This window comes from Bubalus kerabau, chromosome 10 (genome assembly GCF_029407905.1).
Source record: "Bubalus kerabau isolate K-KA32 ecotype Philippines breed swamp buffalo chromosome 10, PCC_UOA_SB_1v2, whole genome shotgun sequence".
NCBI classification, from domain to species: Eukaryota; Metazoa; Chordata; class Mammalia; order Artiodactyla; family Bovidae; genus Bubalus; species Bubalus kerabau.
In genome coordinates this window covers 12,002,233-12,017,299 of record NC_073633.1, presented here as the reverse complement: position 1 = coordinate 12,017,299, position 15,067 = coordinate 12,002,233, and the positions used below count along the sequence as shown (strand labels likewise).

At 42.4% G+C, this 15,067-nt stretch overlaps 1 protein-coding gene across 3 annotated transcripts in view; it reads right to left on the bottom strand.

Annotated features, from left to right (window-relative positions):
• Nucleotides 1-15,067, bottom strand: part of IQGAP2 (IQ motif containing GTPase activating protein 2) — a 305,783-nt gene that overhangs the window by 250,378 nt on the left and 40,338 nt on the right. For all 3 annotated transcript variants that reach the window (XM_055536607.1, XM_055536609.1, XM_055536608.1), the window contains exon 2: nt 6,770-6,869. In XM_055536607.1, the coding sequence (XP_055392582.1) occupies nt 6,770-6,869 (100 nt within the window). The remainder of the gene's footprint in view (nt 1-6,769; nt 6,870-15,067) is intronic.

Sequence of the window (15,067 nt, the reverse complement as noted above, 5' to 3'; positions counted from 1 at the left end):
CAGGGGGATTTAGGAAGACAGTGGGCTAAATATGGGGAGATACCTATGCACACACACAGAGAAATGAATACAGCAAAAGTAAGTGAAGGACAGAATTTCAAACCCATGAGTAAAAGCTTTAACCTCACAGCAGTGAGCTTTTTTCGAGTAAGTGTTATTAGCTTGTGTGAGCTCCCATCTCCCGAAGTGACCCTATTCTGCCTGTTTGTACACAATGGATGCTCAAACAAAAAAATCTGAAAAATGAATAGTGTTTAGACATCTCATGTGTGTTCGGAGTATCTTCTATGTGCATTTTATCTGCTAAATATTGTATTTCACAGTTTTCTAAGGACCTCTCCAAGCCAGGCAGAGCAAGGGAACTTTTCTTTAACAAGAGTTTTAATGAGATATAATTTACATACATTTGACTCTTTCAATTGACTGAAAACAATCCAGTGGTTTTTAGTACACTCACAGCATTGTGCAACCATCGCCACAATCAACTTTAGAAGATTTTAGTCCTGGCCAAAAAAACTCACACCATGAGTATCACTCCCCAAACCCCTCAATCCTGCCAGCCCTAGGCAACCACAAGTCTACTTTCTGTCTCTAAGGATGTGCCGATTCTAGACATTTCATATAAGCGGAATCATAACAATGTATGTGGCCCTTTGTGTCTGGCTTCTTTCATTCAGCATAGTCTTGAGGTCCACCCATGCTGTAAATATGTTCATTCTTTGTTTTTTAAGACTACTGTTTTAGGTTTACAGCAAAACTGAGGGGAAGGTACTCAGATTTCCCACATATCCCCTGCCCCCAGACACGCCCCAGACCCCTCACAGTATCACCATCCCCCACCTACGTGGAACATTCACTTGAATTTATGAACCTATATTGACAATCAGGCTTCCCTGATAGCTCAGTTGTAAAGAATCTGCCTGCAATGCAGGAGACCCCACTTCAATTCCTGGGTCAGGAAGATCCACCGGAGAAGGGATAGGCTACCCACTCCAGTATCCTTGGGCTTCCCTGGCAGCTCAGCTGGTAAAGAATCTGCCTGCAATGTGGGAGACCTGGGTTCAATCTCTGGGTTGGGAAGATCCTCTGGAGAAAGGAAAGGCTACCCACTCCAGTACTCTGGCCTGGAGAATTCCATGGACTGTATATCCATGGGGTTGCAAAGAGTTGGACACGACTGAGCGACTTTCACTTTCATATTGACAATCACCCAAGTTCATATCCACAAAATAACCTATACTGACAACCACCCAAAGTTCACAGTAACATTAAAGTTCACTCTTGTTTCTATACATTCTGTGGCTTTGGACAAATCATGACACTTATCTACCATTGTGGTATCTCACAGAACATTCCTACTGTCCTAAAAAGTCCTCTGTGCTCCCATACTCATTTTCCTGATATTTTTACTGTCTCCACAGTTCTGCCTTCTCCAGAATATCATACACGTGGAGTCATATAGTATGCAGATTTTTTAGATAAGCACTTTTCACACCATAATATGCATGTAAAGTTCCTCTGAGACTTTTCATGGCTTGATAGTTTCTTTTTTTTTTAGTGCTGAATAATATTCTGTTGTTTGGATGTACCAAGGTTCATGTATCCATTCACCAACTGAAGGACATCGTGGCTGCTTCCAAGTTGTGGCTATTAAGAAAAAAGCTTCTATACACATCCCTGTGTAGCGTTCTGTGTGAACAGAGCCTTCATTCCACTGGGTAAACACAGAAGGAGCACAATTTCTGGATGATATGGTAAGAATTTTATTTTATTGGGCTCAAAAATCACTGCAGATGGTAACTGCAGCCATGAAATTAAAAGATGCTTGCTCCTTGGAAGAAAAGCTATGACAAACCTAGACAGCATATTAAAAAGAAGAGACATCACTATGCCAACAAAGGTCTGTAATAGTCAAAGCTAGACATACATTTCCAGGAGTCATGTATGGATGTCAGAGTTGGACCATAAAGAAGGCTGAGAGTCAAAGAATTGATGCTTTTGAACTGTGGTGTTGGAGAAGACTCTTGAGGGTCCCTTGGACTGCAAGGAGATCCAACCAGTCCATCCTAAAAGAAATCAGTCCTAAATATTCATTGGAAGAACTGATGCTGAAGCTGAAACTCCAATATTTTGGCCATGTGATGTGAAGAACTGAGTCACTGGAAAAGATTCTGATGCTGGGAAAGACTGAAGGCAGGAGGAGAAGGGGACAACAGAGGATGAGATGGTTGGATGGCATCACCGACTCTACGGACGTGAGTTTGAGCAAGCTCTGGAAGCTGGTGATGGACAGGAAAGCCTGGGCTGCTGCAGTCCATGGGATCGCAGAGTCAGACACAACTAAGCAACTGAACTGATACCTAAACATTTCATTTTGGGGGATGCTAATGTAAATGGTGTTTAGTTGTTCAATGCTGGTACATAGGAAAGCAGCTGACTTATATGTTAACCTTGTACCCTGCAAACTTTCTCTAACTGCTTATTAGTTCCAGGATTCTTTTATTACTCTTTCAGGTTTTCTATACTGTCAATCTTGTCATCTGCAAACAAAGATAGTTTTTAATCTTCCTTTTCAAACACTATAGCTTTTATTCCTTTTCTTATTTTATTGCATTAGCTAAAACTTCCACTATAAAGCTGAAAAGGAGTGGTTAGAGGGAATATCTTTGCCTTGCCCCTAATCTTAGTAGAAAAGTTGTAAGCTTCTCACTAAGCAGTCTGATGTTAGCCGTAGGGTTTTTTGTTAATAGTCTTTCTCAAGTTGAGGATGTTTCCCTATATTCCAACTTTCCTAAGAATTTTTATCATAAATAGGTGCTGGATTTTGTCAAATGCTTTTTCTGCATCTATTGATATAATCACGTGATTTTTCTTATTTAGACTATTGATGTGATAGAGCACATTTAATTGATATTCAAATGCTGAACCAGCCTTGCAAACCTTGGATAAACCCCACTTGGTTGTGATTCATATAGTTCTTTTTATACATTGTTAAATCTGATTTGCTCATATTTATTTTATAGCTGAAGAATGCTTCATTCTATGGATGACTGTTTATTCATTCATCAGTAGATAGACATTTGAGCTGTTTCTACTCTCTGCTCTAATGAATAACACTTCAGTGAACATTTATGTGAAGGTTTTTATATGCACATGGGTTTTCAATTTTCTTGGGGATATACCTAGTGGTGGAATTGCTGGACCAAATGGTAACTCTGTATTTAATTTTTTGAGGAGCTGCCAGACTATTTTACAAAGTAGCTCCACCATTTTACAATCCAACCAGAAATGTATAAGGGTTCCGATCTCTCTACATCCTTGCAAACAATTCTTTTTGATTATAGCTATCCTAGCATGAAATGGTATCTCATTGTGGTTTTAAATTGCATTTCCCTAAAGAACTGATGTTAAGCATCTTGTCCTGTTCTTATGGTTCATTTGTGTATCTGATTTGGAAAAAATGTCTATTCGGAAACTTGGGCCATTTTTAAACTAGGCTATTTACTTTTTATATTGAGTTATGAGTTCTTTATATATTCTGAATATAAGTCACTTAGTTAAGTATATGACTTGCAAATATTTTTTCCCATTCCATGGGTAGTCTTTTTAGTTTCTTGGTGGTATCCCTTTGAATCAAGAAAGGTTTAATTTTCCTGATGTCTAATTAATCTTTTTTTTTTTTTTTTTTTTTTGGCTTGGGCTTTTGGTGTTGTCTCAAAAATCACTGACTCAAAAACTCAAGGTTGCAAAGATTTACTTCTGTTTTCTTCTAAGAGATTTACAGCTGTGGTAAATTTTAATTATCATAACAAACCATTTTAATTATCATAATAAACCATTTTAAGATAATTTTTGTATGGTGTGAGGTAGGGATCTAAATTCATTTTTATGCAGGTGTACATCCAGCTGTCTCAGCATCGTTTGTTGAAAGACTGCTTCCCCTCCCCCCCCCCCACTGAATTGTCTTGATCAAATGGTTATTAGGTTGAACTAGGCTTGCATTCCTGGGATAAATCCCACTTGGTGGTAAATAAGCCTTCTCATATGTTGCTGAACTCAGTTTGAGTTTGTTGAGAATTTTTGTATTTGTATTCATAAAGGATATTGGTCTATGGTTTTCTTGAGGTATCTTTGTCTGGTTTTGGTATCAGAGTAATACTGGTCTCAACAGAAAGAGTTAGGAAGTGTTCCCTCCTCTTACATTTTTTGAAAGAGTGGGAAGTTTTTTTTGAGTACTAACTCAATTTTTTTTTACTTGTTTTACATCTATTTAGTTTTTAAAATTTCTTCTTGAGTCAGTTTTAGTAGTTTGTATCTTTCTAGGAGACAGTACATTTCATCTAGGTTAACCAATCCATTGGCATATAATCATTTATAACATTCTGTCAACATCCTTTTTATTTCTATAAGACTGGCAGTGATATCACCTCTGAATGAAGCACTTTTGAATGGTCTGAGATTAACAATCATAGAATCCTGAAATTATTAAAACTAAAATCGAAGGTATATCTATTGGACTCTAACAATTCTGAAATTTAAAAAGTTTTGAGTTACAGGACATATAAGCTAAATATCCTACCAGTTCTCACCTCTGGAAAGAAAAAATAGAGGCAAAAATACAGAACCCAACACATTTCTAGTTAAAATACACCAAAGTCAGTTCAACTGAAATAAACAAGAAACAGTTCCTGGCTAAATTTTCACATTCTAAGTACCCCCATTCAATAGAAATTCAATATTCTAAAGCAACTACACTCACAGGAACACACACATGCATGCACTATAATACATCCAATATAATAAATGCCTAATGCATTAACAGTGTAAGAGAATCAGGCAATAAACTCTCTCAAATAAATAACTTTTTGAACAGAGACTAACTCACTCCATTTATGTTTTGAGTTTAGGGCCATCAGAATTCTGCATACTATGCTTTCTGAAATCACAGCACACGTATTAGTAGGCACATAATTTTTACATACTCCATAACCAAAAACCAACTTCCCAGAAAGTCATAAGAAATGTTCAGATATTAATAAAAGATTCATAAATACATATTACATCTAAATCTCTACTTGCAAGGTAAGTTTAGGAAAACGATCTAAAAGGAACAACTGTGTATTTTACCATCTATTCTTTCAATGAAACTGTTCCTAAGGAACAGTTCCTGGAAGGCTGCAGTCCATGGGGTCGTTGAGGGTTGGCCATGACTGAGCGACTTCACTTTCACTTTTCACTTTCATGCACCGGAGAAGGAAATGGCAACCTACTCCACTGTTCTTGCCTGGAGAATCCCAGGGACGGCGGAGCCTGGTGGGCTACCGTCTATGAGGTCGCACAGAGTTGGACACTCGGACACAACTGAAGTGACTTAGCCGCAGCAGCAGCAGAGAGGAGACAAAACTGAACTTCCCACAGGGTTGACCTGTCCAAGGTCACAGAGTTCAGAAATGGTGAAGCTGAGACCAGAAAATCCAGTCTACTGACCCCCAGTCAGACACCTTTTCCTTTGTGTGGCACTGCTCCCCACTTCTAGAAGCCTGGAGGCAAACACTTAGAACGCACAGTGTGTGTCAGGAAGAAGCTTCCACTAACTCTCCTGAAACTTTTTCATTGAAAGTATGCTTATTTTGAATGTCTGTGAATCCCTATCCTTATCTAACTGGAGCCACAATTTGGCTAAAAGCATGTTTTTAATAATCTTAGACATACAGTGAGTCTTCAGTGACTTGCAACCTGTCAACTTCCAGACATGTTAAATAACCTTTAGAACTTAGTCTTTAGAGCTTAGAGCTAAAAGGCACTGTGAAAACATTAAACAATCCTGGAAAACCCCCTTTTAAGCAATTTTGGGGCCAAATTAGTATATGTGTCACTGGATGTTCTTCTACAAAGCACTGATGAAAATCCTCATTCTTTGAGCTCTGTAGGTAGCTATTTATAAGTGATCAGAGATAATTAACACCAACGACCATTAACTCCGTGTTTATTTTCTACAGAGATAAGAGAGCTGAAACATATCTGTCCATGGAACAATACTGTTGCTTGATCACAGTGCAAAGCATTAAGTCAGAATCTACCTCAAGGCATCCGGGCATTGCAGTATGCACCCAGCAAAGGACAAAGTTCTGATTCCCCTGATACAGAGGCCTAAGTGTAAATACTTTCTTTATCTTCACTTTCTCCTTGGAGAAGCCAACATTTCCTTGTAATCTAAAAAGTCTAAAAGAGTCAGTGCGATTTTCAGAGACAGCATACCTTCAGTGATCACACACCCATGAGTTAAAAAGGAGACTGTTGTCATAAACCTGCCCTCTTGCTTACTGAGCAATGGACTTCAGTCCAACATGCTGTGGGCATGTAGGAATATATAATTACACATTAATTAATAATAATAGTGATCATTATAATCACTGGGGTAGGGCTGGGAAAAAGATCTGAGGATACTCTGAGGAAAAGGAAGTTGGTTTAAGTCTCTGCAGCTCCCCCAACATCCATGCCAGAGAGATGAGAAATTTTGAAATAATCTGTAATTTTCCAAGAGATTTCCTGGGAGGCTCTGAGGAAGAAAAAGGAACAGCTGCCTCCCTAGTGCCTTGATGCTGGCTGTGGGAGCAACTTTTTCTCAATTCTTCCACTGACAACACACAGGTTGATTCTTCTCCCATTACCTTAGTCCTAACAAGGCTGCAAATGAGTTATTAAAAATATAGTACCCAAAGTTCATCTCTAAGAGAAGGGGCACAAATAGACCAAGTCTGACTCTTACCTTTTGGCTTCCTCCAGGTGACACAAATATTCATAAGCGATATTCTGCCGCCTCCTCTCATCCATCTCCTCTGCAGAGAGTCTTTCATCATCTACAATAGCTGGAAAGAGAGGATAACATCACATCACTTGGAAGAACAGTGTTCAAATCATGAGATGACCAACTAGAAAAAACTCACATGCAGCTCAGCACTGAACATTGAGAGATGGGAGTATTGAAACATCAACCACAGAAAGAGAATTGCCTTTGGATTTTACAATGTTATATTATTTCTAGCAAAAACTGCAATACTGAAGTATCAGTCAGTTCAGCTGCTCAGTCATGTCTGACTTGTTGCAACCCCATGGACTGCAGCACGCCAGGCTTCCCTGTCCATCTCCAACTCCTGGAGCTTACTCAAACTCATGTGCATGGAGTCGGTGATGCCATCTAACCATCTCATCCTCTGTCACCCCTTCTCCTCCCACCCTCTGAAGTAGACATGGACGTTACACAACAGAAAGAGAATAGCGATCAGACCTCACAGATGTGACGCCACAGGATTCAGACAGCCTCAAACTAACTAGAGGATGGTCTACCAGTACTAACTGTCCTCAACAAGCTTGGAGAATTGGTCCAGTGGCTCAGAGAATCAGATTGTCCTGGAAATTCTGGGGTGGAACAAAGAATCTGCAAGGACTTGTGTTTTCCCACTCCTAGAGGGGATTGAGGCATCATTCAACCCCAATCCTATTTTACAGATGACAAAGTCACTAAAATCCCTCCCTTGCTTATGTCTCCGCCTTTACGAGGCTTTCATGGTCAACAGGTACCCAAAAGAAAAATGCAATGGAGACAGCCAGGGAGCAGAGTCTTCAGGCCCACACCCTTTATTCCAACATGAGCCTAGTTTATAAACTGGCACACTTCAGCCCTGCTTTTCTGTAGAGGACTCAGCCTCCCCGCTTCCTGACTGCACCTCCTCTGCTTGTGGCCTCAACAGTACCCGGCAGCCGCCAACAGTCACATCAGCCAAGTCTTGGCTGCCTATTTACAGGACAACACTCCTCTCTCATAAAAAGAATCCCTTCCCCCTCTTTAGTCCTGAGCGTCCATTCTGATGGCTGTAAAATGAATTTGGTTTCTCGCTGGTTAGATTTCTCATCTAATAAAGACAATGTGTGTAAGCAGCACAAGGGGCAGGACCGTCAGGGTTTGCTCTTTTGTTCCCCAGTCGCCAGCTCCAACCAGCCGTTTATTAAACGGGACCCCTGGGCTTCCCTTGTGGTTTAGACAGTAAAGAATCCTCCTGCAATGTGGGAGACCTGGGTTCGATCCCTGGATTGGGAAGATCCTCTGGAGAAGGGAAAGGCTACCCACTCCAGTATTCTGGCCTGGAGAAGTCCATGGACTGTATACTCCATGGGGGCGCAAAGAGTTGGACACAACTGAGCAACTTTCACTTCACTCCCAAGCAGAAGAGAGGATATGAAGGTCACTCATACATTCCCCAAGAAAGGCCAAGCACACACCCGACTAATGAGGCACCTGAAACACCAATCTGGCAGGCAAAAGGAGTTAGGAGCAAGATCTGAACTCTTACTGGGCAAGTACAATGCTCAACACTTAAGATCTAAAAATAATAACCAAATCCTCAAAGACTTCAAAAGAAAGGGGAGATTATGTTTTCATCAATACGTAGATATAGATACAGCGACCCCGTGGACTGTAGCCCACCAGGCTCCTCCATCCATGGGATTCTCCAGGCAAGAATACTGGAGTGGGTTGCCATTTCCTTCTCCAAGGGATCTTCCCAACTCAGGGATCAAACTTAGGTCTCCTGCATTGCAGGCAGACGCCTTAACCTCTGAGCAACCGGGGAAGCCCAGATATAGATATGTATAAACATATATATATAATATACATATATAAAATACACACACATATATATAAAAGACAGAACACCATAAGCATGGGAATATGTACTAGATGCTTACTTACTGAGCACTTAATTTCCTTCAAGGCTTAGGCAGAATTTAGTATGCAGTGTCTCATTTAAGTCTCAGGACTCTCTCTGAGGCAGGTATGTAATCTATCGCACTTTAACTTTGAGCAAACAGCCTGAGAAGCCATTTGCCCAAATGAAGAGCAGAGACATTAAGAGCTAGAAATATTAGTCTGGGAGGGAAAAAAGTGAGTAGAGAACTTCAGGAAATGTCTTTGTTTATGGGTGAGGAAGAAAAGGAAACAGCAGAAGAGGCAACTAAAGAGCCCCCTGATGAGGGTAAAAGAATAGAGTGAAAAAGCTGGCTTAAAACTCAACATTCCCCAAACTAAGAGCCTGGCATCCAGTCCCAGCACTTCATGGCAAATAGAAAAGGAAAAAGTGGAAGCAGTGACAGGTTTCATTTTCTTGGGCTCCAAAATCACTGGTCATGGCGACTGCAGGCATGAAATTAAAAGACACTTGCTCCTTGGAACTTAAGCTATGAACCAAAGGTCTGTATAGTCAAAGCTATGGTTTTTCCAGTAGTCAGGTATAAATGTGAGAGTTGGACCATAAAGAAGGCTGAGCACCCAAGAACTGATGCTTTTGAATTGTAGTGCTGGAGAAGACTCTTGGGAGTCCCTTGAACATCAAGGAGCTCAAACCAGTCAATCTTAAAGGAAATCAATCCTGAATATTCACTGGAAGGACTGATGCTGAAGCTAAAGCTCCAATACTGTGACCACCTGATGTGAAGTGACGACTCATCGGGAAAGACCCTGATGCTGGGAACGATTGAAGGCAAAAGGAGAAGAGCACAGCAAAAGGATGAGATGGTTGGATGGCATCACCAACTCGATGGACATGAATCTGAACAAACTCCAGGAGACAGTGAAGGACAGGGGAGCCTGGCATCCTGCAGTCCATGGGGTTGCAGAGAGTCAGACATGACTTAGCGACTGAACAACAACAACGTCCCTCCCCCGCCCATTCTCCTCACTGTTACCAGAAGCCCCTTTCTAACACACAGTCCTACTGATGTTATTCTCTGTCTCCAAACCTTCGATGGATCTTCATTTCCTACAGAACACAGCTCTGGAAGAGAACATGTTTCCTCTCCTCCCCTACATGAACAACCACTTTCCAGCGAACCTTCACAAAGTGGGCTAACCATCATCCCGAAAAGAATATACTTCAAAATTATGGTTTCCTCATTAGGGGTCGCCTTAGAGGATACCTCACATGCCCACACAGCATCACCTAGTCCTCTCTCTTCACTGTTCCTAACAGTTCATTCCCAGGACACCCCATGACTACTAGTTTCGTATTTTAATTTCCGTCTAAAGAATGCCTCCCACTTCTGATAGGATATTTTCATGTTTTGGTACCTTCACACATGTTAAAAGGTTGAAAGCAATAGCAAACTCCTAGTCAGAGTCCACCTGCTCATTTTACCCTCCTCAGGGGGTAAGGGAGGGGTCGCCTTCAAAAGGAGGCACTCTGCCTGCCACCTTCCTTCTGGCCTCAACCAGCCCACCCAGGAGGAGGCGAGAAGCACCGGGAGGACTGTGCTCAGACCTCTGCCCCCCAACTGCCTCCATAAGCTATGCAAGATCCCACCAGCCCAGGGCCATGGGGGGCTCTCAAACGCTGAGGTCACCACCCAAAGAGAAGATGTGACTTCATATTTAAATTAAAACACACACTCGCCACAAAGCTTTACCTTGCTACTACAATGTACTGGCCATAGCTGATGGAATTCTACCCATCTTTAAGGTTTAACTCCAGGACCACTTCCTTCCCAAAGTCTCCCCTGATCGATTTTATTCACAATGCCCTCTCTTCTGGTACCGAAACTGAGCAGGGCCCTGTGGGGCCCTCCTGGGGACAAATCCTTTACATGTCCTTCGTTTCTTGTTTGCAGGGAAAAGGTTTCAGCCTCCTAGACCTTCCCTCCCTGAGTACCAAAGGACAGATTCCAACAGTCACTAATCAGGGAATGCAGGAGAAACAAAAAAAAGGAGCAGTCAAGAATCAATAATGCATCTATGGGGCAGGATCCTGGTTTCTCTTCAAGGAATATGTTTAACGATATATTTGAGTTCTTCTGCAGAACTAAGGCCCTCATTCAAGAGGATAACTTCAGGCAGAGAACAAGATTCCCGAAGCACCGCCCTAGTAGCTCATCAACAACCAATCAGAAGAAAGCCACATACCCCTCAGCCCTCACCCCAAATTCTGCCATAAAAACTGCTCCCTGAAAACCATGAGAGAATGTCAGGGTGCCGAGCACGAGCCACCCAATCTCCGCGCGTGGCCCTTTCGCTGCTCCAGACCCTCAGGTTTGGGTTTGTCTGGCCTCGAGGTGTGTCTTCCTGTGCGCATGAACCTGCATTCCGCGCCGGTGCCGCCTCCACGGCTTTAACAGTAAGTCCTACGAGACAGGCGTGTGTTCTCAGGTGTCAGCACACCTCCCCGCAGACGCTGCACACTCCATGGAAGTACTGACGGGCTTTAAAATATCTATCTGGGGTACTCTTATTTGCCCATTTACATTGAATAAAGGATGTGGTCACTGATGAAGGAAATACAGCACCGTTCTGTAGACTCCACTCGACTAACATTCAATTCACAGATTCTATGAGCCAAGTAAGAGTCAGACAGAGCACCAGAGACTGGGCAGTGAACAAAGCAAAAACTACATGTCCTCATGGCACATTTTACACATTCCTTCCTTCCCTCCTAACCTGGCCCACTGGACCACATCCCTGGCCACTCCTCTTCCAACCACACACACTTCAACTTCACCGTCCTTCCTTCATGACCTATTGTGTCAAAGTGAACACCAAGGTTACGAGTGTGAGAATGTCTTAATTACAACAAAAGCAGATCTCTCTGGGCCACAGAGGTTGCCTGCAAATATTTTTGCATTACTCAAAATTTACTAAGTAGCAACTTCTGATAAGGGACACAGGCACGGATACTAACCCTGCCATTTAAAGAGCCTTCACAGAGCTGATAAAATATACTTCAGCATGACACTCCCACCTATAAAGCACTTTTCCATATTATTGTGTGGTTTTCATCATCTCCCTGAAAGATAGGCGTTATCTCTTTCTTACAATTGAGAACAGGGTCAAACCAGGGGAAGGGACTGCCATGGTTACTGCTGGGTCAGGGGCAGAGCCGGGGCTGCAGCTGAGGGCCCTCAGTACCCTGGCCCTGCTCTTTGCCCAGCGCCACGCTGCTGCTGCTGCTGAAGTTAAAAGGGCCTTGTCACTGTCAAGCCCAAGCGAAGATCACTAAAATGCCTTCAAAACTGCTTTTAAATTGATTAACTGAGACGTTCTCTCAAGGCCATCTTTACTTGCTGCCTTGAACACTAAAAAACACAGGATATCGTGAAAAACTACTTCCTGAAGTATTAGCAACTCACAAAACACTTCCTGTAATGTTAGCCAACATTAGCTAAAAGATGGTAAAGCAAGCACATTATATGGAAATCACAGTTCAGTTCAGTTACTCAATCGTGTCCGACTCTTTGTGACCCCATGAACTGCAGCATGCCAGGCCCCCCTGTCCATCATCAGCTCCAGAGTTTACCCAAACTCATGTCCATCGAGGCGGTGATGCCATCCAACCATCTCATCCTCTGTCGTCCCCTTCTCCTCCTGCCTTCAATCTTTCCCAGCATCAGGGTCTTTTCCAGTGAGTCAGCTCTTTGCATCAGGTGGCCAAAGTTGATGGAGTTTCAGCTTCAACATCAGTCCTTCCAATGAACACTCAGGACTGACCTCCTTTAGGATGGACTGGTTGGATCTCCTTGTAGTCCAAGGGACTCTCAAGAGTCTTCTCCAACACCACAGTTCAAAAGCATCAATTCTAAGGTGCTCAGCTTTCTTTATAGTCCAACTCTCACATCCATACATGACTACTGGAAAAACCATAGTCTTGAATAGATGGACTTTTGTTGACAAAGTAATGTCTCTGCTTTTTAATATGCTGTCTAGGTTGGTCATAACCTTCCTTCCAAAGAGTAAGCATCTTTTCATTTCATGGCTGCAGTCACCATCTGCAGTGATTTTGGAGCCCCCAAAAATAAAGTCTCTCACTCTTTCCATTGTTTACCCATCTATTTCCCATGAAGTGATGGGACTGGACGCCATGATTTTAGTTTTCTGAATGTTGAGCTTTAAGCCAACTTTTTCACTCTCCTCTTTCACTTTCATCAAGAGGCTTTTGAGTTCCTCTTCACTTTCTGCCATAAGGGTGGTGTCATCTGCGTATCTGAGGTTATTGATATTTCTCCCAGCAATCCTGATTCCAGCTTGTGCTTCCTCCAGCCCAGCATTTCTCATGATGTACTCTGCATATAAGTTAAATAAGCAGTGTGACAATATACCACCTTGACGTAGTCCTTTTCCAATTTGGAAACAGTCTGTTGTTCCATGTCCAGTTCTAACTGTTGCTTCCTGACCTGCATACAGGTCTCTCAAGAAGCAGGTCGGGTGGTCTGGTATTGCCATCTCTTTCAGAATTTTCCAGTGTGTGGTGATCCACACAGTCAAAGGCTTTGGCATAGTCAATAAAGCAGAAATAGATGTTTTTCTGGAACTCTCTTGCTTTTTCCATGATCCAGTGGATGTTGACAATTTGACCTCTGGTTCCTCTGCCTTTTCTAAACATTATAGGGTTTATTCAGAGGTTTAAGGAGCAGAATGAGTCAGTAGAAAAGCTTTCAAAATAGAACTATGAAGTCAGAAACAGAAGGAACCCTAAAGAGTTTATTTTCCAAAGAACACCCACAAAATCCACTGTGAAAATAGACCCAGACTGTCTTGACTCATGAAGGAGTTGGCATGGTCACTTATTCACTTCAGCTCCTCTACTTGCCCCTTCACACAGGAGACCAAGGCCACCACCTCCTTTGCGTTAAAATGTATTCATTTGTTCAACAAATATTAGAGGGGCTGCTCTGTGCCAGTCTGTTCTAGGGAACAACACACCAAGTCCCTCATGAAGTGTTTATTAAACAACTGAAAGTCAAAGTGTTAGTGCTCAGTCGTGTCCAACTCTTATTTGACTCCATGGACTGTAGCCCACCAGGCTCCCCAGTCCATGGAATTCTCCAGGCCAGAATAATACTGGAGTGGGTAGCCATTCCCTCCTACAGGGGATCTTCCCAACCCAGGGATCAAACCCGGGACTCCTGCATTGCAGGCAGATTCTTTCCCGACTGCTGGCATAACTACAGGATGCTTAGAGAAGTGGGGATATACTGGAGGGAGCATTAGCAAGAGTCACAAAACCAGGGATGGGAATTCCCATTTTACAAAATGGTATTATCTAAGGATAAACAGATTGAGAATATGATATGAATCATCAGTTCATAGAAACATGCCACAATTTAGTGTTTGATGGACACACTGTTATTTTGCGTGACTCAGTATTTCTGTAAGGAGCACTGAATATCCTCAGGTATATCATTCAATTCAAATGTGTACTGAACCATCTTGTAAGAGTTAAGACTGCCCTCACCTGGGTGATACACCCAAGCCTTGACATGGGAGATTCACCTAAATGGGTAAATCCTCACTCTCAGAACTTAGAGAATGGCTACCAGAAATGTATACCCCAAGGAAGAGAACTGATTCTGAAAGCCTAAAACTGGGAAAAGGGGTGGGATACCAAAAATGAGAGAACCCCAAGTCTGAGATTTCTAGTAAGCTGATACTCAGTAAACTGACCCGTGATATATTCTGGCTTCCTACCAGCTTCCCGAAGCATTTCATAGCTACTTAATCTTAAGTTTTAAAGGACCACATGATCAAACTTCCCTAAACTGAAGTTTCTTTTGAAAAACAGGCAAACCTGGGGTTGAAGTTGTTAGCAACCCGAAACATATTCCCAGGCACTCTAAAGAAATTGAAATGACAATAGAGACTGCCATCCTACCTGTTACAGACATTGAGTTTCACCAAGCCGTGAAAATTATGAGACCCTGAGTGCACAGACTCACAGTTCATCCAGCTCCACATCTCTACCAAGTGCCAGGTAAACAGTAGGTGCTCAGTCAAGTCTGCTGATTGGTGTGCACTCAGCTTTGTGCTAACCGACTCCAGTATTCTTGCCTGGAGAATCCCACGGACAGAGCAGCCTGGCAGGCTACAGTCCACAGGGTCGCAAAGAGCTGGACACAACTGAAGCGACTCAGCACACATGTATGCAATTTTGTGCTTGACAGATAGAGATGCTATGTCCTTCACAAGCTTAGTCCTACTAAGTCCAAGCCCTGATGTTAATACAGCCATACTGTTCAGGTCCCAAGGGAG